The 27,928-nt window shown below is 38.4% G+C and overlaps 3 protein-coding genes across 7 annotated transcripts; 2 read left to right on the top strand and 1 right to left on the bottom strand.

Annotated features, from left to right (window-relative positions):
• Positions 1 to 216: 216 nt before the first annotated feature.
• On the top strand, positions 217 to 16,030 carry nr2c2 (nuclear receptor subfamily 2, group C, member 2). Of its 4 annotated transcripts, none has more exons than XM_057355818.1 (15): positions 217 to 349; positions 3,371 to 3,512; positions 4,136 to 4,237; positions 4,323 to 4,520; positions 7,281 to 7,386; positions 7,472 to 7,651; positions 7,839 to 7,986; positions 8,329 to 8,416; positions 8,693 to 8,823; positions 10,844 to 11,018; positions 11,317 to 11,438; positions 11,543 to 11,682; positions 11,789 to 11,926; positions 12,058 to 12,163; positions 13,622 to 16,030. In XM_057355818.1, the coding sequence occupies exons 2-15, from the start codon at positions 3,453 to 3,455 to the stop codon at positions 13,794 to 13,796; spliced, it is 1,869 nt and encodes a 622-aa protein (XP_057211801.1). In that variant the 5' UTR covers positions 217 to 349; positions 3,371 to 3,452; the 3' UTR covers positions 13,797 to 16,030. The 4 variants fall into 4 exon arrangements, with proteins under 4 accessions (XP_057211801.1, XP_057211799.1, XP_057211800.1 ...); XM_057355816.1 differs by having other exon boundaries at positions 11,786 to 11,926; XM_057355817.1 differs by having other exon boundaries at positions 230 to 349; positions 3,374 to 3,512; positions 11,786 to 11,926.
• A 1,409-nt stretch (positions 16,031 to 17,439) lies between these two features.
• Positions 17,440 to 20,271, top strand: mrps25 (mitochondrial ribosomal protein S25). Its single transcript, XM_057356528.1, has 4 exons — positions 17,440 to 17,659; positions 18,610 to 18,716; positions 18,799 to 18,886; positions 19,827 to 20,271. Exons 1-4 carry the CDS (start codon positions 17,526 to 17,528, stop codon positions 20,017 to 20,019), a joined length of 522 nt encoding a protein of 173 aa, XP_057212511.1. The 5' UTR covers positions 17,440 to 17,525; the 3' UTR covers positions 20,020 to 20,271.
• Positions 20,272 to 20,623: 352 nt separating this feature from the next.
• LOC130567958 (rabenosyn-5) lies at positions 20,624 to 27,289 on the bottom strand. 2 transcript variants are annotated; one of them, XM_057356519.1, is made up of 12 exons: positions 27,077 to 27,289; positions 26,591 to 26,789; positions 26,258 to 26,389; positions 25,971 to 26,071; positions 25,629 to 25,674; positions 25,381 to 25,542; positions 24,213 to 24,469; positions 22,944 to 23,014; positions 22,757 to 22,843; positions 22,571 to 22,673; positions 22,378 to 22,482; positions 20,624 to 22,275 (listed from the first exon to the last, which is right to left on the bottom strand). In XM_057356519.1, the coding sequence occupies exons 1-12, from the start codon at positions 27,116 to 27,118 to the stop codon at positions 21,268 to 21,270; spliced, it is 2,313 nt and encodes a 770-aa protein (XP_057212502.1). In that variant the 5' UTR covers positions 27,119 to 27,289; the 3' UTR covers positions 20,624 to 21,267. The 2 variants fall into 2 exon arrangements, with proteins under 2 accessions (XP_057212502.1, XP_057212503.1); XM_057356520.1 differs by having other exon boundaries at positions 26,591 to 26,834; positions 27,077 to 27,286.
• Between the last annotated feature and the right edge of the window lie 639 nt (positions 27,290 to 27,928).

The raw sequence follows: 27,928 nt of genomic DNA, 5'->3' as shown, positions 1-27,928 counted from the left end.
AAAAATAAACATCTTTGTATTAAAGTAACAAACAGTCAAAAAAGAAACATCGCTCACACAGAAAGAAGCACTAATTTCAAAAAAAGATTGCACCTTTTGGTTGTGTTTTTTGATTAACAGTATCAATATCATTTTTTGCGCCTAACAGTTCTGCAGTGTCGGAGGCAGACAGGGTGACGTCAGCGCCGTCTTCCTCCAGACGCGCGAACTCCAGCCGCGTGAGCGCGCACAACAGAAAGGAAGAAAAACTACCGCACGCTGGCAAACGGGGTCACGAACTATGACCTTTCACTGGAGTAAAACAATAACAAACAATGTGATATAAACCCGACGCGCATCCCTGTCATAGGTGAGCAGCTTTTTATGTCTGCATGTCACGTAATGTTTTTAAAGCACTCGCGGAAAAACCTTTTTGGTCAGGTTTTTTTGCATACGGTGCCTAAAAACAGGCCTGATTATGCCATGAAAACGCATAAGCGGTGTCAACAATTAAGCTTTAGTTTTTCTTGGACGACCAAAAATCCCTTTTTAGCATTGCACGCGTTAAAATCCCCTGAACGATGCACCTTGTCCTAGAGCTGCTGTCTGTTGTATAACGTTACAATGTAATCGGTCATTGTGTTAAGAGGCGTACGGCAGCGGACGTGTTGACAGTATTAGCTGGTTAGCCTGAGAGCTATCATATGAACTCGACCCTTTTACCTTTGCCACCACGGGCACCAACAGTTGGTGGATTTTACCATCAGTTATCGCATAAGATTAGCGAATCTAGAAATAACCTCAAATTAAAACTGTCACGATGAAACACGATTGTATGTGAACTCTAATTATTTTAATACACGTTTGCAAAGGTTTGGTGTTCCGTCGTTGGCTTTGTGCCAGATTCTCCATTTTGTTCAGTTTTGACAGCACTTCCTGGATAGTCCACTAGCCTTACCGTGATTGACGTTACCTCTAGCCAATCATCGCCTCGTTCGGGGATGACGTACAATAACATTGTCCAATTAATGATCCTGACTACGTTTAACCGATCATCTGAACCTGAAGTGTTTCATCTGATTTACAAATAGGGAATTGAATTGAACAAAGATATTCATCCATAATGCAGTAACATGATAAGAGCTGTATACAGTAAAGTCTACAATCTAGATGAAGATAATAGAAAATAGATATGGTCACTCACTATTGTCCTTCTTTGTTTGATGAGACAATTTTTTGTACACAAAATGTTAATGTTATGTGAGGCACCAGTTTATCCTAAAGCCTAGATTATGTTGTTAAAAACATTTTCAGACTTTGTAAATTCAATTTCAGATTTATTTATATAGTTTTTTTTAGGTGTTTTTAACCTATTTTTAGGTGTTAACATATTACTTATGTAGGCTATTCTTATACAGATTACTATATTTCTCTCATTAAAAACGATACAGGTAGTTTTCCGCATTAAAAAATCTTGCATGTATAATTTTCTATTAAATTATACAGCCACCCACGGAAAAAATTAAGAGACCATTCCAAATGTATTTTTATTTATTATCCATTCAATCAGCTTTTCTGGGTGTATTGTGGCCATTCCAGTGGCAATTCTGTTTAACGAAACAAAACGTATTATTAAATTAAATTACATAAAACGAACTCACCTTTAACTTTGGACAAAATTAACCAAATAAACAATGAGCAAATAACCCCTATTTATCAACCAACGAATAACTTCGACAAATAACTCATTTCCATATTTGTTAAACAACAAAATTCAACTTACAGACGAGCCCCCATATTTGTCACGACCTGCTCAAGCCGTGACAAATGAATGGAGGAAATACCCAGGTTGGTTTAGTTGCAACGAAAATGTTTATTAACCCAAATAGAATAATAAATAAACCATGAAAACAACAGAGTCCAAGACAATTCAGCCTGACGTCAGACAGAATCAAATGTAAATCAAAACAAAACGGGAGCAAGCCAACCCCACACCAACAAAGACCAAGCTTTATATAGAGGGTAGACCAGGTGGACATTGTTCACTTGATGAGTCTCCTAGTCACACCCACCCGCCGGCCATAGCAGGAAGAACAGGAGACCCGTCACGGGCCAAAATATGAAATGCCACCGATGAATAGTTATTAAGTAATCAATTAATTTGTAGAAGGAGGTAAAAATGACAATTTTCACTCTAAATTTGGAGCCATATTAGAGGGTGTAAAAAATGACATGAGAAATATGCCAGCATCATTATTTTATTTTTACACAAAGATCAGTATATCTGTTAGTAAATCTGTTAATTTTAAGAATCCTTGAATGCATTTTATGCCAATGGTGACCGCTCAGAAATGAAGAAAGGGCATTTTGTGTTCTTTTTACAAAATATGCGTACCTCTAACTCCAGAACCGCTAGAGATACCTTAATGTCCTTTTAGATTCTTGTTCTTGACCAACTTGTCTTTTGGGAACTACATTTTTAAAGCCCTATAAGATGCAGTCCTAGAGATATGAGGATCTAAATGTGGCTTTATGAGAAAACTGTTAAAATGCACACATTTTCAGTCATCAAAAACCAAATGTGGGTCATTTTTCAAAAATCTGGTATTTCATTTCTTTTGAAGAGGAATGTCTGAAGAACAAATAGTGTTGAATCTAGAAATGTATCTTTTTTCTTTCTTTTAAAACAACTGCATTGAACATATCAATTTTAACAACACCTTAGTACAAAACTACTGAAATTGCTAAGGGACTTCTGAAGTTGAGGCACATTAACTTGGTCTCAATAGTTAATTTAAAAGATATTATAGTTCCAAAGGAGAAAACTGTCTTGGATAAATTAGCAAGAAAGGATTTTATAGCCATTTTAATGACCAAGAGTTTAAATATACAGTATAACAGCGACGTCTATTCCCTTTTAGGGCAGTGGTTTTGACACGGTGGTTTTGGGATGGTTTTGGAATTCAGTGATCATGTTTTTACTTAAAGGAGTAGTTTACCTTCAAAATGAAAATTCTGTCATCATTTACTCAGCCTCTTGTCATTTCAAACCTGTATGACTTTCTTACTTCTGCAGAACACAAAAGAAGATATTTTGAAGAATGTCGTTAACAGCCCCCCTTTCACTTGCATTGGTTACAATAGAAGTAAATGGGGGGCTGTGCTGTTCTGTTCTGTTACCAACATTTTTCAAAATATCTTCTTTTGTGTTCTGCAGAAGAAGAAATCATACAGGTTTGAAATGACAAGAGGGCGTGTAAATGATGACAGAATTTTAATTTTGAAGGTGAACTACTCCTTTAGGTATTATTTGAATAGATAATGACATCTATTAGTTGAGCTTTCCATAAATTGTGGAGGTTTGACATTACACATTATCATCTAAATTTAGCAGGCACACAGGTGGAGGTGTTCTCTGCAGAGGTCGTACTGGCCTTTGTCCAGTCAGACAACTCTAATGACCTCACATCACCATGACAACCACTATGGAGTTGCTGGCTCAGCAAATATTGACGACTGAGCAGGTTGCAGAGGTGAGTGACTTACAATAGTGAGGAAAACACCAAAGCGGCTCGTCTTGCGGAGGCAATAATATGACAAGTGCTATATAATAGCATTAAAAATTCTGTAGAAAAATAATAATGCCAATGTATGAAGTATAACACAATTTAACGATAACGAAAAAGCAAATAAATAAACGTTTTCTTAGATTTTGTTTTAAAAAGTAAAATAAAATATTTCTAAACATCATATTTGTAACATATAACATATTTGCATTCACATGAATATTTGATTTGATAACGCTGCTGGTAAAACTGATTTACGTCTGCATGGTTATTGGCTGATGCCACAAATCTGAAAATAAATTGCAATTGCAGTGTTTTAACCTTTCAAAACACTGTAACATGAGCAGTGGGAAAAATCATTTGAATTGCTTGTGGTTTAACAGGAAAATGTATGTTTCAATTCCTGTCTCCTGCTTTCATTAGCTTTACAAATGTTTTTGCCGAGCATATTATTGTTGGGCTCTTTGTTGAAGAAGACTATTCAGTTACCATGGAAACACACTGCCTTTGACCCTGAGAGGGAATGTCATTTGTGTGTGTGTGTGTGTGTGTGTGTATACGTGCTGTGCGTGTGTGTGTGTGCGTTGCAGGTACAGTCTTCTCCATCTGACAGCTCAGTGATGAGCGCCTCCCCCCAGCGCATTCAGATCATCTCCACTGACCCGTCCATCACCAGCCCACAGCGAATACAGGTGCAGACACAGACGCACACTCAAGGTTTATAATAGACAAAGTGTGTGCCAGCACACTCACACACACACACTTTGTCTTTGTCAGATTGTGACTGAACAGCAGACAGGTCAGAAGATTCAGATAGTCACCGCGCTGGACTCGAGTTTGCCCAAACAGCAGTTTATCCTGACGGCACCCGATGGCAGTGGAGCGAGCAAAGTCCTCCTGGCATCACCTGAGAGCAGTAGTGCCAAACAGCTCATCTTTGCCACCGCAGACAGTATGGTGCCCAGCCGAATTCAGGTATGAATTCACCCAAATGCTTTTCTCTGTGTTTTATACAGGCCGAATGGAAAACGTTTGCCCATGTCCCAGACTAAGATTTTACTAAACATTTGACATGTTAACAATTATGATGAGAAACCTAGTGTGTCGAAAAAACGTAAGCCATTTCAGTATTAATTGTGCAAGAATTTTGTATATCATTCTTCACATAAAAACATCTCTTATTTTAACCACATTAAATAATTTTGTCCCTAGTTAAATAAAAAAACAATTAAAAACATGCTTGAGAAGAGCATTTTTTATGGCCCGAGCACCGTGGTGCTTGTACACTCTTGGAACGTCCCTGTTATATTGTGTTTCAATTGGAATTCTGTGATGTTATGCAAAAAGTATTCAAATCGTATTTAATATTAGGGATAAGTTAGCTTTCAAAGCAAGACAAAGGGTTTTTCTGTTGTATTTTCAAATCATTTTTCATACATAATACATCATTTGAGATTGTTATTCTACGGCATTTTTGAAGGCCTTTATACAATTAAAAACTAATTGGAACTACCATTATTTCTTATTACTAAAGTCCCACTGCATTTCAACTCAACTCTATTTACAGTATATATTGTGCTTTTTACAATTTTCTTTGTTACAAAGCAGCTGTAGGCTACATGAAACATATTGACTATAAGCAGAACATTATACAAGAAAAAACAAAAAAAGGTGAACACACACAGAATACAGACACGCACACAGGTTCAAACACACCCACTTGCATAAAACATGGACACACAACTCCACATGCACAGAGCACAAAATACACATGTACTAACACACGCAGGCACGCACACAGCATGGTTATCTCAGAGAAGCACACATTTAAGATAAAGGAGAGCGAAACACAGGTCAAATATTATACGGACTATGAATTCCTATATGTAGTAATAAATAAATTAAACGGAGCGTTACATTTAAAGTGATATTAATAAATACAAAAACTGTACTCTTAAAAAAGCATATGTAAAACGATCCTGTAATAATAATTTCTTTATTCCTTTTAGATGACTTGAATGTAACTCTTCACCCTTATTTTATTTACTATATGAGTCATCACCAGGGTTTTTCCTGGCTCAAAATGAGGCGGAAGTGGTGCCATCCTTATCTTGTACACACACGCATGTGTAGGCGTACTGTACCTTCAAGTGACTTAACCAAACACTTTACATATTAAAACATAAAAAATGAGATGAAAATGACAATTATTAAGTTATATAAAACATTACTTTTATTCATCCAAACAGAAATGTTTTTAAATCAAACAAAGCTTTTTATCCGTTTCATCTAACTTTTCAGCCCACAATAGCCAACTAAATGAACCAGTCTTTCTAAATTTGCAAAGCTCATTCACATCCTACACATTCTCTTGTAGTTTACTGAACTTTGAATGATTCACTGATTTCTTACATCCGCTAGAAAAGTTTAAACATTTTAAAGTTTAAACAATTGAAACTTTTCAGTCACTGGTGAATATAAAAAATCTGTGATTTTATTATCGCAAACAAATGACTCGTTTGAACCGATTCGTTTAAATCGAAATCGAATTAAAACAAATCAGTTCAAATGAGTCATTTGTGTGCGAGTCGTTCTGATCGCAATGTGCGTTCATACTGGCGAACTCGCTGTGTACAGTTCAATGCTGATTCAATGAGCCAACTTCACAGCTTAAAACATTACAATGATGTACGGCACGTTAATTTAAGAAACCTTTTTAAAGAAATTGAACGTACTTGGATGCAAAACAAACAATATTCATCTAAAAAGCCATGAAACATAGCTAATACAGCTCCTATGGAGTGGCTCACAGATGATGTGTTTTCGTAGGCTAAAGGTAATTGTACATAGAGTCCGAAATTTGCATCCGAAATTTTCGCACGTTAAAAAATAAATACGACCTCACGCTGTGTCAATCACATTTACACACTGCCTCCGATATTTTCATCCATCATAAAAAAATTCAGACTGGGTTCGATTTTCTGCGTTTTTCGCATCTGTAGCAAGGATTTTAAGAGGTGTTTTGACAATTCAGAGACACCGTAGAAACGAGCGCCAAAATCCAGGATGGCGTCTTAGTGTACTTCGTCTCGCAGCACAAAGTACTGTATGAGGAACAATTAAGTACAGATTACAAAGACAGAATATAAAGAGAGTGTGGCAGATGATTGCGGAACAGTTTGATAACAGGATAGTACAGTATGTACTGATTTTTTAGCCACAGTGCTAAATGCAAGAAGATCATACCTCAAACGAATTTGACGGAGGTGGCTGCCTCCAATTTTTCTGTGCAGGAAAACTCTGATCACAAACATGCAGATTTTGCCCCACATAGACAATTAAACAACATTAAAAACAAAATTTCACAATAAGTGCACTGGTTCTTGGTTGTCTTGTTGTAGTTTTAGTTGTGCCGTTAGAAGAATTATAAATCAAGTCGGCACACCAAAGCTCCAAAAATATAAAAAAATGTATTCATTAAAAGACTTTCACATGGCGTGTGACGTTTCGAGCACACAGGCACACATGCCGTTAGAAAAATGACAAGAAACAAATAAGTAATAACATGTAGAGTGTTGCAATAGCAGCGCAAAAGGTAGTGTGTTTGATTCCAGAACACGCATACGGATAAAACATACCTTGAATGCACTGTAAATAAAAATATATTTGGATAAAAGCGTCTTCCAAATGGAAAAATGATAATATAATGTAAACACATTTTGCTTTTTCTGATAGTTTGTGACTGATGCAGTGTCAGTGGAGAGGCTTCTTGGCAAAGGAGGAGACATGAGTCGAGCCCAGCCTGTAGAATACTGCCTGGTGTGTGGCGATAAAGCATCAGGTACTAGCAGCAGACTGACATTACATGTACATATGGACCATAACCATCCTGTTTATAAAAAGGCTGAACTCATCTTTGTGTGCAGGGCGGCACTATGGTGCGGTGAGCTGTGAAGGTTGTAAGGGGTTCTTCAAGAGAAGCGTACGCAAGAGTTTGACCTACAGCTGCCGCAGTAACCAGGACTGTGTCGTCAATAAACACCATCGCAACCGCTGCCAGTTCTGCAGACTCAGGAAATGCCTGGAGATGGGCATGAAGATGGACTGTGAGTGTTCAACTGTAACCGCGTCCGTCATCATTTAAAGGATCCTATAGAATTTATAACTAAAAAGAATGTGAAACCTTCTCATTAGGACTTTCAAGTGCCGTCATCACCACAGTCTTGACAGCAAACGGATGTGTGTATGGCAGCCTGGAGCATTGACTCATTTGTGTGTGTGTTTGTCCTGCAGCTGTACAGAGTGAGCGAAAACCCATTGACCTGCCCAGAGAAAAGCCTGCCAACTGCGCTGCGTCCACAGAGAAGATCTACATCCGCAAAGACCTGCGGAGTCCTCTTATCGCAACACCCACCTTCATCACAGAGAAAGAGGCCCCACGGTGAGACATCCTTCAATGCTGCTTACATTCACCCACAGTGCACAATGGTGTCAAGGGAACAATCGGTGCAAGGGAAAATGTACACTGTAGTGGTGCTAGTGGTACATTAGCTACAGTGGAAAAATGAATCGATGAGTAAATCAATCTAGCAAACATGCCTTTAATGGATGAGTGGTCAGTTTAGCAGCACCGCTATGGACAGTTGTCATTATTCAGAAATAAATGATTGCATACGTGAAATTTAAACTTCTCAGTAAATGTATATCAATATATTTTCTTTATAGGATGCAAGTTTAATTGTACAGTTGTCAGAGCTTTATTTTGCTTGTCTGCTCTGTGCAGGTCTGGCCTGTTGGACCCTGGGATGCTGGTCAATATCCAACAACCTTTAATTCAGGCTGATGGCACATTGCTATTGGCAACAGATAAAGTAACAACCTTGTCCTTAACATGAATCTCTAACACATGCTTAAATAACTTCTGTCTCTTTCAGTTTTCCCTCCTTTGACATGTGGTAAAGAACAATTGACAGTCTTTACAAGTTAGTAATTGAATCGGTGGACAGTAAATGTGAAGAGATTCTGCTGTAGTACTAAACGCTTTGCTGCTACTGTGTTTGTTTTAACCAGTAATAAGAGCTTTTATTTGTGTATTTGCGTGGTTCTTGAATTCTAAAATGTAAATTGAAGATGTATTTCTTCATCAGACGGAGTCAGGACAGGGTGATCTAAGAACACTGGCTAACGTGGTTACATCACTAGCCAACCTGAATGACTCTCTGAAAAACGGAGATACCACAGACAGGCAACTTGAGGACTCGCCCAGTGAGATCACACGGTGTGTTAATGCCGACAATATATGTGCCTTTGCATGTTAATGAAATCGATATTTTACAGTGTTATTAATACCTGTGGTATTAGTCAAAGGGGTCATATGACCCGGCTAAAACGAATATTATTGTTTGTTTTAGATGTAATGCAATGTGTATACACGATTTAAGGTTAAAAAACGCGGTATTTTCAACATACCGTGCATGATTGTATCTCCTCTTTGCACCGCCTCTCTGAAATGCGCCGATCTTTACAAAGCTCATCGTTTTGAAAAGCGAGGTGTGCTATGATTGGCCAGTTAACTAGTGCATAGTGATTGGTCGAATACTGCAAGCGTGTGACGGAAATGTCCATATTTGGAACATCAGGTTCCAAAGCAATTGTGCTGAGAGGTACGCCCACCTTACTTGCGTATACATTTGGGCGGTCTTAGTCAAATCATACCACCAACTGACGTACATTTGTGGGGGTGTGGTTACACGAGACGTTTCAGGCAGGTCTGGGTGAGCATTCGCTTTTAGATAGAATGCATCTTTTGTTCCGACACTTTAATTTTTGCAATTGTACGTGTCTAATACATGCATGGGCAACTTATAACACACCAAAGACACAGAAAAACACGTATTCATGCCATATGACCCCTTTAAAGGAACAGTTCACTAAACAATCATCACTTGCTCACCCTCCCAACAAAAGAAGTTGGCAACAGCTTAATTTGAATCTAGATTGTTGTCATTTTTGAAGCTTGACCAGGAAGAAAATGCAGAAGTATTGAGGGGATGTTTTTAAAATGTGTCCATTCCACATGTTCCAGTCAAGTGTTAGAAGAAGGTTGAGTTTGAGAGGTTTGTTCAATATAGTGAGGGGCACAGACTGAATAGAGTTAGAAAGACTGTCCCACTAGCAAGGATCAGTTAAAGGGAGTCGGAAAGTGATATAGTTATTTATTGTACATGACAAACCTGGACAAGGATGAGATTCAGAATACAGCTACAGTGGGATTGTGTGGTTTTGAAAAATGGAATATGTGCCTATATAATGTGTATATGGAGAAGATAAAGGATCCAAGCACTGGTCTTTGGGGTACCCCAGGTGACAATGTGATAAAATGGACACCTCTCCCCTTCATGATGCCCTGGGGGATCTACCTGTGAGGTAGGATTCAAATCAGTGAAGTGGAATTGCTGTGATGCCCAACGAAGAGAGGATTGCCAAAGAGGATCTGGATATTAAACATGTGTCTGCTTTGCTAGACTGACAGCGTTGCTTTTGAAACCTGACTGTGGACAGAGAAAGTGGAGAGTAGGGTTTCAGATGTGAATCATCTGTGTCCTAAGGTCTGTGGTATTGAGAACTGGCTGCTGATGGTTGTAGTGTGAAAAAATCTGCAAAGTCATCAGCTGTAGGAGAGGAAGACCAGGGAAGCGGAGAGAGAAATGAGTTTGCAGCATCTGATGTACTGCTGACTGATAACTACAGAGGTCAGCGGGTTCTTTCGATTGTCTGAAATTTCACTCTCCCCACCTGAATGTGGTCCTATGTTCCCGAAGGACACCAGATAGCCAGGGGTTGGAGGGAGTAGTGCAAGCTGACCCTGAGGAGAGAGGACAAGGATAGTCCAGACGGGATGTTAACTCTGAGCATAAAGTATCGCAGCATTGTTCTGATTCAGGAATGAGAAATACAGGATGACAGCAGAAGAAAGGTGGGTTGGAGAGATCCCTTAAAAGTGGCCCAGCTGACCTGGAGGATGGCCAACTATGACTGCATATTGTAAAAGAAGCATAACTTCAAGATAGTCCAATGCATGCATTTTAACAAACAACACAATTCACTTTTGGACAACAACTATTAGTATACACAACAGGAATGAACAGAAAATATATCAGAGCTCTACAAATTGACTGCACTGTCTTACTGTTGCTTCTCTTCTTATTGGTCAGGATGATGACATCATTTTTGCATGAAATAGGTAAAAGATGTTTTATGATGTTTGTTTGTTTGGCGTGTTGTATGTGGTGTCACAGTGCCTTCGATACGCTGGCTAAAGCTCTGAATCCCAGTGAGGGGATGGAGGCTCAGAGTCTGTCAGAGGTGGATGGGATGGGTGGACCTACAATACAGGTGATCAGCAGAGATCACATCACACCTCTCATAGAAGTCGAAGGACCTCTGCTTACAGACGCACACGTCAACTTCAGGGTGTGTAACTGCACTGAACTTAATAGCGCTTGAATATCTTGTTTAGTCATGAATTGTGGTGTGTCTTTGGAGTGTTTCTCCTCTGTCACTTGTTGAGATACAGTCTTGATGTACAGTATCCCCTTGAGCCTACAGTAGGTTCTCGGAAAGGAATTGTAAATACGCTTAATGACCTATTTTGAATGCATTCTCTTGTAATTTCTTTTTAATAAAGAGCAAAAGAAATGTGTATTTAAATCGAAATTGATCTCAGAGTGATCTGATACGTCATTGTTTGATTTGTTTTTGTTTTCTTTAGTTGACAATGCCAAGCCCGATGCCCGAGTACCTGAACGTGCATTACATCTGTGAGTCTGCGTCGCGTCTGCTGTTTCTCTCCATGCACTGGGCACGATCTATCCCAGCATTCCATGCTCTCGGGTGAGATTTCCAGCATTGAAAGGCATGTTGTTAACTATGCTCTGCACAGATACGTGTTACGTCTCAGGAGTATATTAATCACACGCCATTGTGTGTTTTTGTAGGCAGGAGTGTAACACAGCTCTGGTACGAGCCTGTTGGAATGAGCTGTTTACTCTAGGGCTGGCTCAGTGCACACACATCATGAGTCTGTCTACCATCCTCGCTGCCATCGTCAATCACCTGCAGTCCAGCATACAGGACGGTACGATGCTCATAGACACCACATGACAGGCTAATGCTGATCTCTGATTGGATAGTGTTGTCAGCAGCATATTATAATTCATGAATAACTGCTATTCTCTCAGTAGACAAGCTATCCAGCGAGCGCATTAAACTGGTCATGGAACACATATGGAAGTTGCAAGAGTTCTGCAACAGCATGTCAAAACTAGAGACAGACGGATACGAGTACGCCTACCTGAAAGCCATTGTCCTCTTCAGTCCAGGTACACATGCCAGCACACTCTTGAATTCCTAACAGAAAGTCAGGATGTCACATCCGAATGTTTCAAACATGTGTAATACATGTTAGTTGTTATATTTTCTAACACACAACTGACAACCATCACTTCACAAGATCATCCGGGTTTGAGCAGCTGCAGTCAGATTGAGAAATTCCAGGAAAAAGCACAGATGGAACTTCAGGATTATGTCCAGAAGACCTACCCTGATGATACCTACAGGTGTGTTCTTTATGACAGAAATGCTGTGCTTCGAAATGAAGATTGTCATGTTGTTTCAATCTTTTGTTTTGGTGACTTTATCAACAGAACTTAGAAGAAATGATGTATGTATGATGGCCAACCTGTGATGTAATATAGTGGCATGCAAAATGGTTTCCTAAAACACAGATTAATAGAGTATTTTTGTATGCGAAGCCCCGGAAGCGAGACTTTAGGACACATTCCATCGCCCCAAAGTCAATGATGTTTTTTGAATGGGGATTTCATAAAATGCGTGAAATAAGGTTTGGGGTTAACAAAACTATACTATACAAAGTTTACAATATACAAACTATACAAAAAATACTTTCATGTTTTATCCCACGACATAAAACACACCAGTAACAACCCGCCCGTGAGTTTTATCGTGTCTTAAAAACGGTGGTTGCTAACAAGTTCCTAAAAGCATTAAATTGTTAAATAATGCATTTCATGATTTGCAAATCATTTTTCTTTTAATACGCTAACCACAACCTATAAGTTAAACACAGTTTCAAAGCCACACAGTTTATGATGTTTTAGTGACTTTTTATTTGGCAAGTTGACATGGGAGGATCGCCACCCGATCTACTGACAGACGTCGCAGCCTCTTGATGACTGAAATCACTGCCTTCTTATACATTGGGTAAATGTCAGGCTTTAAAAAATATTTGCGTTTGGATGAGCTCGTTGGACACTGATGTGCACCGGGTTGCAGCTTTTGACACAGCGCTGTTAAATAGTTAAATAAACAATGGCGCAAACAAGCGTCTCGTGCATTTCGGGTTAAAGAACGTGTTTCTTAATGTGACAACTAAAAACCAACAGACTGATGAAAATGCGGGACATTTTCTAAATATGCGACGTGCGGGGCAAGGGGTGAAATGCTGTGCGGTACAACGCAAAGCGAGACGGGTGGTCACCCTAACCATAGTATAAAAAAGATATTGTATATTTTTTTTGTTCTGTTGAACGCATAATTGGATATTTTGAAGAATTTAGGAAAACAAACAGTTCTGGGGCAGCTTTGGCTACCCTTACATTTTTCCTACTATGGTAGTCAGTGATGTCCCAGAACTGAAAATTGCTAACATCCTTCCAAATATCTTTCTCTGTGTTCTTCAGAACAAAGTAATTTATACAGGTATGAAATTACATGAGGGTGAGTAAATGATGACAGAATTTTCGTTTTTGGGTGAACTATCCCTTTAAGGCTTTTTTGAAAGGTGACAGGCATGGTCACTACGAGCTGTTGGTGCATGAACAAAGATTTTATTTGCGTTTTGTGCTACATTGTAAATATATTTACTCTAGGCATGGTTTCTGTTCTTTTTTTACACACAGACAGTTAAGTTAAAATGATTCTGTGGCAACTGACAGCAAGCTCTGTTTAATCTTGAATATTCCTATTATCTGACCATCTGATCTTCGGTTGGGCAGGTTGGCACGTCTCCTGTTGCGTTTACCAGCACTGCGACTGATGAGCTCCAGCATAACGGAGGAACTTTTCTTCACAGGACTTATTGGCAACGTACCAATCGACAGTATCATCCCATACATCCTCAAAATGGAGACTGCTGACTACAACAGCCAAGTTACAGGTCCCTCTGTGTGACCACACTCTGAAACCCTGAGACTCCAGTCATGCGACTCCCATTCTCCTCTGCCACAGTCAAATAGATGGACTTGCGTTATATTGGACCGACCAACATGCTCTACCTCAAGAGGAGCTGCAACAGTGAAGGCCACATAGTATGTGAGTGATTCCCTACAAATATTGTGTTGTACTCCATGGAGTGAGAGGAATTATGGGACTTTTGAGTTCCAATGGCAGCGCATTTGCTTCCTGGGAAATAAAACACACGTAGGCCTTGCTTTCCTTTCGACCTTTATTTAAAAACACTTAAGCACTTCGTTAAATGATTCCTATAGGAGTCCCATATCCAGACCTCTCCAAAATGTCTGAAATATCTTTATTACCTACAGGACAGTATTTGCAGCTATGGATTGTTGATGGACTGTTGTGTGATCTTCTGCCACATGACGTGAATCAGATCATTTTTGCCCCAAAATTTAAAAAAAAGAAACGTTGTTATGGTATGTTATGTTTCACATAAAGAAGTACAGTGCCAGATTTACAATTTTTTTTACATATAAATATAGTACCACAGCTCATTATTGCTCTGTACTGTATCACCTCTGCAGTCATGACAATCATCTAACATTACGACGCTGCACTTACTTTCAAAATCCTCTTTTTTTAAGACCTATTTATTTAAATGAGTCTAACTCAGTCAAAACGGCATCATAAAGTAATTTGCTTATAAATAATCTGTGTAAATAAATGACATACTATTGAAAATAGGAAATATTTCAGATGTAATGTGTCTTTTTAGCGTTTAACCAGTTAAAATGTGTCATTTTAGATGTAATCTAAAACATGCAGTTTTGTTATGAACGTTTTTTTCTAATGTAGGCACTAGGGACTGAAATGTTGTCAATCAATACAAATATCCTATTTGAAATGTAAAGAGTATGTGATGAGTATGTGTTGAAATGAACATCTTTGCCATGTTTTTTATCAGAAACATTCATACTGTTTTAACTGTATCTGTATATGTGCGTACAGATATTAACCTGAAAGCAAAAAGATTACTAAGTTTGAACTTCCAGACTATGATTGCATTTTCTTCATGTATGGTTTATGCACCTTCAACCAATATCAGTATCAATGTGTCAACTATTGGTGTTTTATCCACATGAAATTTGTTTTCAAACTAAATGTAATATTCCAAACACACCAACTTTTACATAACAGCATGGCAGGTCAATGCTTTTTTACTCATAGTACATACGAATGTGCAGAATGATTTGCAAACAAAACTTTTTCCTTAAGATATTCCTTGAGAATCACCACCAGCTGTTACTGAACTCTTAAAACGGCCTAAGATATTTCCAAAATGTGCCTCGTATATTTGAAAACGATCCGATACACAATTGTTTTGCACTTGCATGCTTTGCTTATTTATTAAGAACATTTCAGACTGAACTCTACAATATTTTCAGTATATGTCTATTGCAATTTTTAAGTCATGTCTAAAATTGTTTTAATGACTTATTCGGTTGTATATAGCAATTTGACTTGCATAGCTGTAAACTGATTGCTTCTGAACAGTTTATTGGTAGATACTAAGGTGATTGGAATCACCTTAATTTTTTAATAAAACAGTTTTTTCATTCATTTGTAATATTAAACCATTATCTGGTGTACGGAAACATATACAGTACATTAATGTTTTTTGGGATTAATCATATTTTCGAGTTTTTCATTAAAAGTTGTCCCTACTTGCTCTCATTGTTTATGGCCAAAAGCACTTGGGATCTACCCCATTTAAACACAATTCTTTATAGTTATGCTTTCAACGCTTGTGTATGTATTATAAAATGCTTGTTTTGATTTTGTTCTGTCTGTTTTTTTATAGGTATTGTAATGCCGTGTGACGGATTTGTTGTATGTGTATTTTCATATAAGTGCATATATTTGTTTTATTTCCCCGTTTTCTGTCAATGAGACAAATTGTGCATGAACTAGCTAATGCATTTTATGAAATGCTATACTATATGTGAATTTTAAATATTGTGGCTTAAGAAAAAATATACATATGCACACATGTATACACCGTGTGTATGTACGATACCAGACCGAAGCAAAAAAGAGATATAGCAGTACATTTCTGGTAATGATTTTGTTTATGTATCTTGTGGAGCAAGCAATGACCTCGGTGTGTTGTAAGTGAGCCTTCTTTGTTTATTTTGTGAGCATATTTGAAATATACTGTTCAGATCGCAGTTTGTGTTTGATCCTTTTCACTCTTTTAACTCTTTTCATTTTTAATGAGTTGATCTTCCTCTGCTGGTTGAGAAAATGAAGGAGTACAGTGTAACTGTGATATTTTGATTAAAGGTCCAATGTTAAATTTTTTGGAGGATCTATTGATATTGCTGGCAATTCGCAACCTCACCACTAGATTCCGCTAAAACTCCACATTGCTCCTTTAAATGTGTTTAACAAATTCTTTCCTGATGGTACACTACAGTAGTAGCAATCACATTAGCCACTTTTTGTAAATTTATCTTATTTACATGTTTATTCAACACGTTCATTTAATAGTTTTGCCATATTTAACAGTTTATTATAGGACTAGATGGCAAAATGTTTTGCTTATTGTTGCCACTTTCCTGAGATAAGTTAAGTAAGGAACAAATATGCTGCTAGGAAAGCTGGTCACAAGGAGATCGTGGGAAGAATTGGTGGAGTGAGAAATAAATATGGAGCAGGATGATGGACTACAGAACTTTTGCAGAGGTCATCGGGTGGACACTCTTTCCTATTCAATGATAGTATATGCCAGCTTTATGAAAGGCAATTTTTCATTGTTATCCTCTTTGCATCAATTCTTATGGTTATGGGTGGTTTCAACAAAAATCCAAGAGCAAGGTTTAGTGACATGTCCGTGCCTCAAGACCTAATAATCGTGGTTTTACTATTGTTTTACGTATTGTATTACAAAAGGAAATCAAAGTGAGACCAGAGGTTGCGAATTATACTAAATGATGCTTATTGGAAAATACAAAAGTGTTTGTGTGCGGAGGACAGAATATACAGTACAGTAAAAAGGCATAGTTCACCCAAAAATGAAAATTCTGTCATGAAGTAAGTTGTTCCAAACCTGTATGAGCTTCTTTGTTTGGTACTTTTGAAGAATGTTAGCAACTGACATTTCTCGGGCACCACTGACTACCATAGCAGAAATAATTATTCTATAATTTGTTTTTGTTCTGCTGAACACAAAAGAAAATATTTTGAAGAATTCAGGAAAACAAACCGTTCTGGGGCACCTTTAACAACCAGTTTAATGGTAGTCAATGGTACAAAAAAACTCAGTTGCTAACATTTTTCCAAATATCTTTCTTTGTGTTCAACAAAACAACGAAATGTATACAGGTTTGGAACAACTTGAGCTTGAGTATTTCATGACAGAATTGGGTGAGCTATCCCTTTAACTCAATGTTATGTTTTTTTTTATGTTGTCTTAACTAACATCATGTTGTTGTTGTTATAATATTTGGGCCCGCACAAAAGCACGTAACGTTTAATATTCACATATGCTAGAACCATGGTTGGAGACGCACAGCCACCTTGATGCCGCTAAGTGGCGCTCAAAGGTTTGTGTTCTCGTAATCAGACGTCATTGCGAAGCGCGAAGGAGACGCAATGTGAGCTCGTGTTTGCTTGTCTATGGGTCTTTCGGTGATATAATTTATACAAACGCACAATATAATCATGCCTATGAAAGGCAGATTTCCCATACGGCGGACGCTGGAGTATCTGCAGAAAGGAGAAGTCGTGTTTAAAAACTCGGTGAAGATTATGACTGTCAATTATAACACGCATGGAGATCTGAGCGAAGGAGCAAGGTCAGAAAAACAACATCATCTCCTTTACATATGCAAATATGAGTTTGTTTTAAAGTAACACGACTTGTTTCCACCATGTAAGCACCCACATGAAAAATACTATAATGGTAAACTGTAAAGTCATTTAAACCGCAGCAAATATGGGACCTTGTCTGTGAAAACGTCATAATCTAATAATTGGAAAACGAGCATCAGTTTCATTTCACTTTGATTTCAATCTTTGACATGGCCTTACTCAGTCAGTATGAGTTGTATACAGTGTTGGGTAAGTTACTCTGAAAAATTAATTCATTACTAGTTACTAATTACACATTCGATAATGTAATTAGATTACTGTACAAGTTACTCTCTTCAAAAAGTATTTAATTACTTATTACTAATTACTTTCTATATCCTACATCAACCTTGATGAGTTAAGTGATTCAAGGATAGACATGAAACGGCTCTTTTAATTCATTCAAATAAATAATATTAAACTACATAAAGTATTATTATTAATTACAAATGTGAGAATTATACATTAAAGCACGGATTTTAAAGTTAGACTTTGAATTTTGATGTAAATTCCTCTTCTGCACACACACATATTACAGAAAGTATTTAGTTTAATTACATAAGGAAGTAACTGTAATTAAATTACAGAAAAATAAGAGTAATCCCTTACTTTACTTTTTCAAGGGAAAAGTAATTAAATAACTGTAACTAATTACTTAGTAACTAGTTATACCCAACACTGGTTGTATAGTACAGTTTTTTGTTCAAGTCGGTACACAAATATAATTTTCATTTTGTGTCAAAAAATTCAATATACACTTTCATTTTTGATTCTGTACCAAAAGACTGCGGTCCCAGCAGTATATACTGTATACTTGTTCTTTCTTCAATTAAAATAATAGCAATGACATTTGATGGCTGTTTCAGCAACCGTGTTTAATGATGTCCTTTGGCAGGAAGTTTGTGTTCTTCAACATCCCACAAATCCAGTACAAAAATCCCTGGGTTCAAATAATGATGTTTAAAAACATGACTCCCTCTCCCTTCCTCAGATTCTATCTCGGTAAGATGAAGATCTTGATCTGTCTTTCATGATGCCGACAGCTCTGTGGTCATATTCTGCTGATTTTGAACATGTTTTCTAGGTGATGGTGAACAAGTGCTGGTGGATGTAGAAGGAAAGGACTATAAAGAAATCACACAGCATGTAAAAAAGATTCTGGGCAAGTCAGAGTAAGTAATTCTTAAATGTGTAAAGGATATGATATGAATCATTTCTTTATTGGGCAGTTCCAGCGTTACGGATGTGACAGTTGCAGTCAAAACCTGAAATTAAAATATTTTTCATTACCAAGATATTGATTTTGTTTTTAATCTATTTAAGGTTATGGAAATGAACATGCGTTCTGGGTGTGACAAAAAGGACACTTTTTTTATCCATAATTGATTGATTTCTTGCAAATAAAATGATTACAGACACATTTATTGAGAGACAACATTGTAGGATTTCTAAGATTAAAGTGTAAAAACCAGAAGCAATAACACCCAACAAATGGAGAATGGGTGGCTCATCATAGAACATAAAAGGCTTTTTTATTTTAATTTATATATATTTTGTATATAGACCATTATGGAGGTGACAGTTCTGAGAGAGCCACATACTTGCCAATGGAAAGTCATGCTTTAAAATACACATAATAAGCTCATAGATACACATTGTTTATGTCAAAAGTTCAAGTCTGGACCATTTTACCCATTTTAATTTGTCATGATTTGTTCTTCAAAAACAGTATATTGTTTCTGAGGGTTTGTATCCATACAATGGAACTAAATGGGGCTCTTTGTTGTGTGGTCACAAATGTTCTTTACATTTTAATTTCTTCTGCAGAAGATATTTTAATGATACGATACTGACCAGAATGTGCTGTGGTCTTCTGCCACTTTACACATCTGTAGTCTGGCATGTTGTGCGTTCGGAGATGCTCTTCTCCATTCCCATTTTGATTAAATGCCCCAATCTGGCCATTGACAAGATATTTTCACCCATAGAACTGCCACTCACTGTTTTTTTTTGCAATAAATACCTAGAGACGGTTTAATGTGATAGATGAGCAGTTTCTGAAATATACAAATGTGCTTGTATTCATGCATGTGTGTCTCTCTCTGTCCACAGTAAAGTCCTCGAGGCCGAAGCTTTGGCTAAAATGGAGTTGTCGAACCCTGCTAACTTTGGGCCCAAGAAATACTTTCTGCGGGAGTGTATGAGTGAGGTAGAGGGGCAGGTTCCTCATCCGGGTTTTGTGCCTCTTCCCAAAGAGATGACCGGCAAATACCGAGCCAAATTGGCTGCCGTCTCAGACGATTAAGAACAATTTGAAAAGACCTCAAAAGTCATATTGTTTTCTGTATCGTGACGTTCTAATTTAAATGATGCCGTTACCGTGTGTTTTTTTTTTTTACTGTAACTGTCAATTTCTGTAGTAAGAGATTTTTCCAAAACTCACAAAACCCCTGAAGTTGTGTGCATTACTAGCAGAAATGTAACTAAATGCACAACATTTGAGTGACTTTTTTTCTTGTGTTAAACCACAACATAAAAGATTTAATGAGAATCAGAATACTATATTATGTCAGATTCTTTTTATTAGTGTTCCATTTATGATATTGTTCAGTGTAAACAGAAAACATCCAAAAGCTAATTAGGACCGGCTGTTCACAAGTACTCTTGACCACAAAATCGGTGATTACAAAACCACGGCATTCAGTCACTAAGCTGTTGCTGTTGTGTTCTTACATACATGGTATACGGTCATTTCATAATACATCTATAATTTACAGTTTATGTATATTCTTTACTAGAAAGCTTTAAATGGCTCACACAGACAAAACAAGTCAGTAAGTGTTTGACATCTGTTTGTGGTATGTACAATAATGTATTACTGAGACATGCAAGTAACATTGTTACAGGAGAAAACTTAAGCATATTAATTGTACGTTTTTACATTTTGAGAACAGAGCGATGAAAACAAAGACCATTAATAAACACCAGTTTTCAAAAAGAAGCAGTGGAAATCAGGACTGCTAATGGATTTCAATAACACAATGAAAGTCTGTATGTGTGTTATTATATACCTTACAAGTCAATAAACCAAGAGATTTAACATCATATCATTTAAAATTGCAAATAGAATTTCAGAGCCACACAATGTTTTAAAGAAGTGCAGGAAGTCAGGGTCTCGATCAGTTGAAGTTTTGATCATACATTAGATCACAGTCTAGACTCTAGCAGAAGAAAATAATCAACGTTAAAATTGTGCATTTTTCAATTTGCTGCTCGAAAACAATTTGTTGTCAATATCTTCAACGGACGTGCATAAAATACTGACCAGGTTGGATGGAAAATGCTTACACCATTTCAAATTTGAAAAGCACAAACCCGTTTTTCTCAAACTACCTGTTGACCAACACTAGACATTATGAATTTGAATATTTAGGACTGCTAATGCTCCCTTTTCTTCTTTCTAAAGCGCTTTCGAATCTAACTCGACGTTTCTCCCTTTCTGCAGATTCCTACAATGTAAGAGTAAAAAAAAAACTTCAGATGGGGTTTGTGACTATTTTTTTCTTTTCTGCTCTTGAAGCGTTCGATGTAGCTCCCTTAAGTTCTCTGACAAAAGCTCCACTTCATCTGCACGCCCGTTTAGTTTGGCATCAAACATGTACGCACGGATATTGTCTATCTGTTGGAGAAGCAGCTCTTCCTCAATCATGTCATCCATTATTGAGGCGTCGTCGTCTTCTTCAAATGGATTGGTTGATGCAGCTGGATTCCCATCCGAAACCTCTTTAAAAGGGTTCCCTCTATCTTCATCACCGTCCTCATCTTCGAAAGGATTTCCAGGCGACTTTGCTGTACCCGCGTCTAGATCTTCTGTGGCATCCTCTTCCTCCTCAAATGGGTTGTAAACTTTCTTTCCATTGGCTGCATGATTATTTTCCCCCATGATCTCTACACTTAAAGAGCTGGTTGCTCCTTCCTCAACTGGAGAGAAATCCTCAGCATCGAATGGGTTTCTTGCTTGTGGAGTTGGTGTATGTTCCTCTCTGTGCCTCACCACGGGTGGAGAGTTTCCAAACTTTGCAGGCTTAGACTCAAGGTCTGCACTCAAATGATCTTCCAGGTCACCTTCATCCTGTTCTTCATCTTGAACATTGTCTCTAAAATCTAAGGAAGATGTTTTTGTGTGGGCTTTGTTCTCAAGCTCTCTTTGCTCTAGATGTTCAATCTGTCTCTGCTGCAGGTCCGTTTCCTCGGCCAGCTTCCGTGAAAGCTCGATGGCTCTGCTGGTCTGCTGGGCATCAAACTCGTCCTGAAGCTGCCGCAGGTTCTCCTCCAGCATGGCCACCTCGTCGGTGCGGTTTGCGGAGCGGGCCTGCCGTAAAAAGGACTCTATGTTTCCAATCTGTTGCAGCAGAGGGTCGTCCAGCTCAGAGCGAGTGCCTGACTGCGGCAGCCAGCCGCCGGCTTTGGTCATAAGGGGACCTGGAACGCTTCCGTTTGCACCGAGGGCCGGGCGGTTCTTCTCATTTTCAGATCGACGTTTTTGTGCCTCTAGAGATGCCTAAGTTTCGCAAGACAGATGGACGGTTACAAAATGGCCTACCAAGTAATTCATTTGCAGTGAGTAAAGTTTATTCATGGTTATACAACATAACCACAGCACCTGTTTCTCCTGCTGAATCCTTTTCCCTTGCTCCTCCTTCCTCTTCTCCTTCAGCTCCTCATATTTCCCCTTGGTAGGCAAGGACGTCAGACCCAGCAGTTTCTCCTACACGGTGCAAAAAAGTAGAAATATTCAAATGTGTGCGCATCCCCCTTTGAAGTTTATGTCCCAGACCGTGTTTTTTACGTCTTACCTGTATAAAGAGCGTGGCCGCGTAACGCACCATTTTTTGTAGCTGTAGGGCTTTAGGGTGCGGCTGGACCTCATCTTTTAACCCCAGTGTGAGGATCTTCTTACTAATGCGGATACAACATTACAGAAATGCATGATGGCAATTCTAATACAGACACTTTCAACGCAACGCATGTCTAATTTCTACCTCAGAACATCGATGAGCTCGTAGTATTTTTGTATTTCCATCCTCAATCCAGCAGCATTCTCCAGATTATAAGCGGTCTCTCCAGCACTGCACAGGACACACAAAATGTGCAATGTATTGACGCGTTACCAGGCAAACGAACAAATGCACATCTGTAGTGGTTTTCTTACAGCTGTTGAGGGCTTACTTGAGCGACTCGGCCATGTGCATGTACTCTGGAGCCTTAGCTTCAACCTTCTCCATACACGTCCTCAACCTCTACACAGTGAAAAACAACATGTTTGTTTGTATCTCACTAGCTTCAAAGTTCTTAAAAGCCTTTTATGTATTTGTTTTCATTTTCAATTAAACACCCAAATATCTGTACATATACACAATATCATCAAAATCGTGCATGAAATTGTAAAGAATATTAGGTACTCCAGTGAGGTATAAAATGACAATGTTCACCTAAAATTTGGAGCAGAATTAAAGGGGGTAAAATGACTTAATTTTATTTTTATACACCGACTGGTAGATCTGCTTGACTTCATCAATCTTTATTTCTATTCATAAAGCCCTATATAGTACGACCTCAGAGATATGGGGATTTTAATGCCGCTCCATGTGCAAATTGTACCCCATTTTCGATGGTCATTTGTTCGATGTACTTGTTTTTTTTCTTAGTAAGCGTGCTCCTGTCATATGTTTAAAGCAGGGGTTCCCCGGGGGGGTCACAAGGATGCGAGGACGGGGTCACAAGATGATTTCCAGAAATCTTTTTTTTTTAAATGACGTATTTTATCAATAAGTGTAACAAAATATACAAATATTAGTTTAGTTCAAAATAAACCATACAAATAAAAAGCCATCAGCCTTTCGTTAGATTACGTCACATTAACGACATTAGCAACAGCATTAGGTGCAGCAAGTCAATTTACAGCACCACGTTAAACATTCCCATATGTGCGCGCAGATTATTTTTCAGGCTTTAAGTTTAGGATATTTTTATTTGTCGAAATGAAACTTTGGTTAATATCAACCAAAGACACCGCAGGGAGGCCAGTGGAGGAGGGCGGAGAAGCGCCGCAGTCAGAAAGGCCATAGACCTCAGGTACGAAAAGAGGCCGACGTTTGCATAAAAAAGACATCCATCAGCACTCAAATCAGTTTGATGAAATTTGACCATCTGTAATAATAGTTCATAGTTTATGTTTAACAAGTAATGTAATGAATAAATTACTATAAAATAATATTATGTTAGACTGTGCTCTTTTGTGTTGTCATTATGCATGTGTTTGGATAGACCTAATAAGTGCATGTGTAAACGCAACATTTGTAAACTTAAACCACCTCCGAAGATAGAGGGGGTCTCGAGTCACTGGCACTGTTATTTTGGGGGTCGCGGGCTGAAAAGTTCGGGAACCCCTGTTGTAAAGTGTATGCCATGTTTACAGTAGTCTTCTGCATCTGGTACCTCATAGAGTTTGACAATATCAGGCACGTGATCCTTTTCCTCCAGTTTATTCTGATGGCGCATCAGCGCGTCCATGCAGTGATGACAGCAGCGCACCCGATCATCATCTTTCTCCTCCAGAACAGAGGTGACGGAGGAGATGCTGCTGATGGAGCCACGGCGAGGGATCTGTGGTGCGACCTGTGCTCCGGAAGACCCCCTCTGACCCAGACTGCCCGGTGCATATAAAGCTTCTTTTGTTCCAGTGGTTAACTTATCTGAAACAAAACATTTCACAAGTGTTACATGACAAAATAGTCAACGTATATAAAATAACAAAATACAAAAACAATTGTAACTGTATCAGCAAGTGTTACGGATGAATAAATTATTAACCTGTAAAATGGTGATACATTAGCTGGATTTCAAGCCCCAATGTCTAAGACGGCATTTTAAAATTAGGCTGCATTAGTATGCTAAATTTCCTTCTTATATCCAACATCTAATATACATTTGTACTTCAACATTAAAGTCCCAGTGAAATTAAAGATCACAATTCTTATTTTTTCATGAAATATTGCAGCGTTTATAGTAAATAGCTTATCAGTGTGGGTCATTTTCTTTTTAAAATTCAATGCACTTCCACCCTGAAAGGACGATCCATCTCAAATGACATAAATTAGACATCTTGGCCAGAGCATCCGTTAACTCCTCCCTTTCAACTGTCAGTCTGCTGCCAGTTTCATTTCAAAATCAATGCTAGAATTATTTTTACACATCCAATCAATTCGCAGTGAAAAACACAAGCCACGCCCACTAATTTTCTCCTTTGACATTCCTTTTCTCTAGGAAATGTGTCAGAATACGGAAGTAAAAATGATCGCAACTTCCGGTTCACGGGGACTTTAATCCCAGAATGCATTGGAATAAACCCAGTTTAAAAAAGAAATTATAAAATACACTTGAATTTAATTCAATACCAAAAAGTACAGGCAAAATGGGAATATGCAATGCAGTATTAGTGTGTTACACTAATTCGAGTGTCGCATCATCAGCTTAGCGACAAGTTCTAGTAAAACAAATAGCGAGTCAAGCCCGCCATTGGCTTCACATAAGGAGCGCTATGTGCGTGCTGTGTAAAGTTGCTGCTTTTTGTGAATTGACTCTAGTCCATGTGTGTGTCACTCACACGCCAGCTGCAGAGGCACAAACTCTGTGCACTTTCTGCACATAATGGAACCACAAAGGCGGCAATGGTGGCGGCGGTTGCGGATGTTGAATTTGCCCCCACAATCGGGGCAGAACGGCACATCTTGATCATTCACCCATGACACCAAGGATTTCTCAAGTGCTGAGAAAACAAAGCAGTCACATTACAAGCGATTACTTTAATAGCAGCGAACTCATTTGTAATTTGCCGTGATATTCTTCACCTACATCTTATCTGTGCCGCATCCATATTGGTTCTGTCGAAGGAGGTTAGCTAGAAACCAACAACAACAAAAAAGGAAATCCATCAGATCAGCTTATGAAGGTCCATTTCAAACGTCATATTTTATCTGAACCTACAGTACAAGCTTGATAAACCTGAACACAAGCTTGATTTTTATTTGTCTCAAGCCCAACTCTCGATGCAACATAAGCATTGCATTCCTAGTGGTCCTGAATCTTTGTCTCCCCCCCCCCAGTTGAATCAAAAGTTAAAAAAATAAGTTAGTGATCTCAATATAGGCCAAAATAATCATGATTAAGACTTTTCGTCACTAAGAAAATACTCACCTTTTCCAGTCGTATGATGCATTTGTTGACTTCAATAACATAATGGTCGATTCTTGCAGCTCTGTGCTTCTTGAAAGCATCCAAGTGACTGCGGGTGGCCCCTAGTTTAATGGAATTCATACGTTTATTACACTGCAGATTAGGAGTGAATTATTCACCTTGCATACGGCACCATACAGTGAACATACGGTGACTACCAACATTTATTTGAACACACTGAGCAACAATAGCCAAGTGTATTATAACCAAAGTCAGATTTAAGACCCAGGCAGAAGGTCGGGTGTTACCGAGTTCCTGCGGCTCCCACATGTAAGGGTCCACCCCTCCATAATAAAACGACTCATAGCTGCTCTCTGTCCGCTCGTCTCCATCCCGTTTCAACAGCTTGTCTTTGGCTCTCTTCGCCTTCTGCACCAGGCCTGAGAAACCATGAGAAATATTCAGACTACACCTGTATGAGGTTTTGGTGAACATTCTAGACCGTGTTTACACCAGTACTGCAATGTCTAGGCTCACTTCATTATACACGTTTCTGCACAAGTTGTTGTCGCTTGTGTTGAGTGGTGGTCTTGTTAATGTTTCGCAATCTAACATGAGAATCAGACCTAACCGGTACTTACTCTTCAGCTGGCCGCTGACATGCCGGTTGTCTCCGGAGTGCTCTTCCTCATAGTGGTCCTGTAACTGGTAGAAGGACTGGAGGTCTTTCAGACAGAGGGGACATAGAAAGCCCTCCTTCACCTCAGATGAGTCTTCTAACGAAGGTTGATATATGGAGGCCATGAGCTGGTTTTGGATACGAAGGGGTTTACGCTGCACCTGTTATGACCACCAGCCACACCAGACCCCCTACATCATTTACATCTGAACAAAATATACAACAAAACTGTATTGAAACGATCCATATAAAGAGTACTTTCCTATTAAGTGTTTGCCATCTCAAAAGGCTTGCACGAAACAAATAAAAGTGCAAATAATCTTCTATTGTAGGTTGATCGTCTGTATGTTTAAGTGTCTTATGGATTTCTTCTAGTGAACATAATGCAGGCCAGAGTCAAAACGCGGTGAGTGACAGATGACAAAGGAATGTCTGTAATGACCCTTACCGAGATCAGTTCATCTTGAAACATCCCGTTAAATGTCAACATTTATAGATATTCAAGCAGATGGAGCTGAGCAGGGACGTTTCAAAAGAGCAGTAAAGCGCTGATCATATGGCAGATCGTGTGACTCTTTCAGTGTGACCATCGCAACTACGCTACATCCTTCGGTCAAAGCATCGTGTCAAAATAAAAGTCGGCCTCTTCTTCTTCTTGGTTTTTAACGGCGGCGGGCAACCAGCGTATTAAGTTCATTACCGCCACCCCCTGCTCCGGAGTGTGGAACAGCGCTCTATATTCTATTTATCAGCCCTGTCTCCCTAATAAAATCAAAGAAAGCTTTATTATCAACCTTACTTTACCATTTTATTAAAACCTTACAATTTACTTCTTGAATTCCACTTTTCCTCATTTCTTCTATCACATTACTCCTTTCTTGTTCATACTTACTACTGCACTCAAGATTCACATGTGTTATTGTTTCCTCAGCATGACATAGTACACTTAAAATAATGTGTATAAATAATTATGTGGACAATTTAAATCGGAGTGCCCTAACATTATTCTATATTACCTCTTCTTTCTTTGATTTACCAGTATTTACCATATTATCTTTTGGTTTACTTCTTTAATTAAAATATAAGATATCTCCCTCTTCTTTCATTTTCCCACTTGCCATTCTTCTATTGCTTTATTCCAAAAACCTTAATTTCTGACTTGCTTAATGGAACTTGCATATCTATTGTTTCTCTCTGTAAAGCTTGCTTTACTAATCCACTATCCACATCCTCATTTCCCATCCCTATGTGTGCTGGAACCCATATAAACTGATTATGTTACCATTTCAAACAATTCTTG

The sequence above is a fragment of the Triplophysa rosa genome, linkage group LG17, assembly GCF_024868665.1.
Source record: "Triplophysa rosa linkage group LG17, Trosa_1v2, whole genome shotgun sequence".
Taxonomy (NCBI): domain Eukaryota; kingdom Metazoa; phylum Chordata; class Actinopteri; order Cypriniformes; family Nemacheilidae; genus Triplophysa; species Triplophysa rosa.
This window is presented reverse-complemented; position numbering and strand designations above follow the sequence as displayed.

Excerpts from the sequence above, each read along its gene's own strand:
- mrps25 (XM_057356528.1), top strand. The coding sequence starts at position 17,526 with ATGCCTATGAAAGGCAGATTTCCCATACGGCGGACGCTGGAGTATCTG. Across the intron at positions 17,660-18,609 it reads GATCTGAGCGAAGGAGCAAG|GAAGTTTGTGTTCTTCAACA; the intron begins GTCAGAAAAACA and ends GTCCTTTGGCAG. Across the intron at positions 18,887-19,826 it reads AAGATTCTGGGCAAGTCAGA|TAAAGTCCTCGAGGCCGAAG; the intron begins GTAAGTAATTCT and ends CTCTGTCCACAG.
- LOC130567958 (XM_057356519.1), bottom strand. The coding sequence starts at position 27,118 with ATGTTGACATTTAACGGGATGTTTCAAGATGAACTGATCTCG. Across the intron at positions 26,072-26,257 it reads GTGGGAGCCGCAGGAACTCG|GGGCCACCCGCAGTCACTTG; the intron begins GTAACACCCGAC and ends CCATTAAACTAG. Across the intron at positions 22,483-22,570 it reads CGGCCACGCTCTTTATACAG|GAGAAACTGCTGGGTCTGAC; the intron begins GTAAGACGTAAA and ends TGCACCGTGTAG.
- nr2c2 (XM_057355816.1), top strand. The coding sequence starts at position 3,453 with ATGACAACCACTATGGAGTTGCTGGCTCAGCAAATATTGACGACTGAG. Across the intron at positions 11,439-11,542 it reads CCAGCATTCCATGCTCTCGG|GCAGGAGTGTAACACAGCTC; the intron begins GTGAGATTTCCA and ends GTGTTTTTGTAG. Across the intron at positions 11,683-11,785 it reads GCAGTCCAGCATACAGGACG|TAGACAAGCTATCCAGCGAG; the intron begins GTACGATGCTCA and ends CTATTCTCTCAG.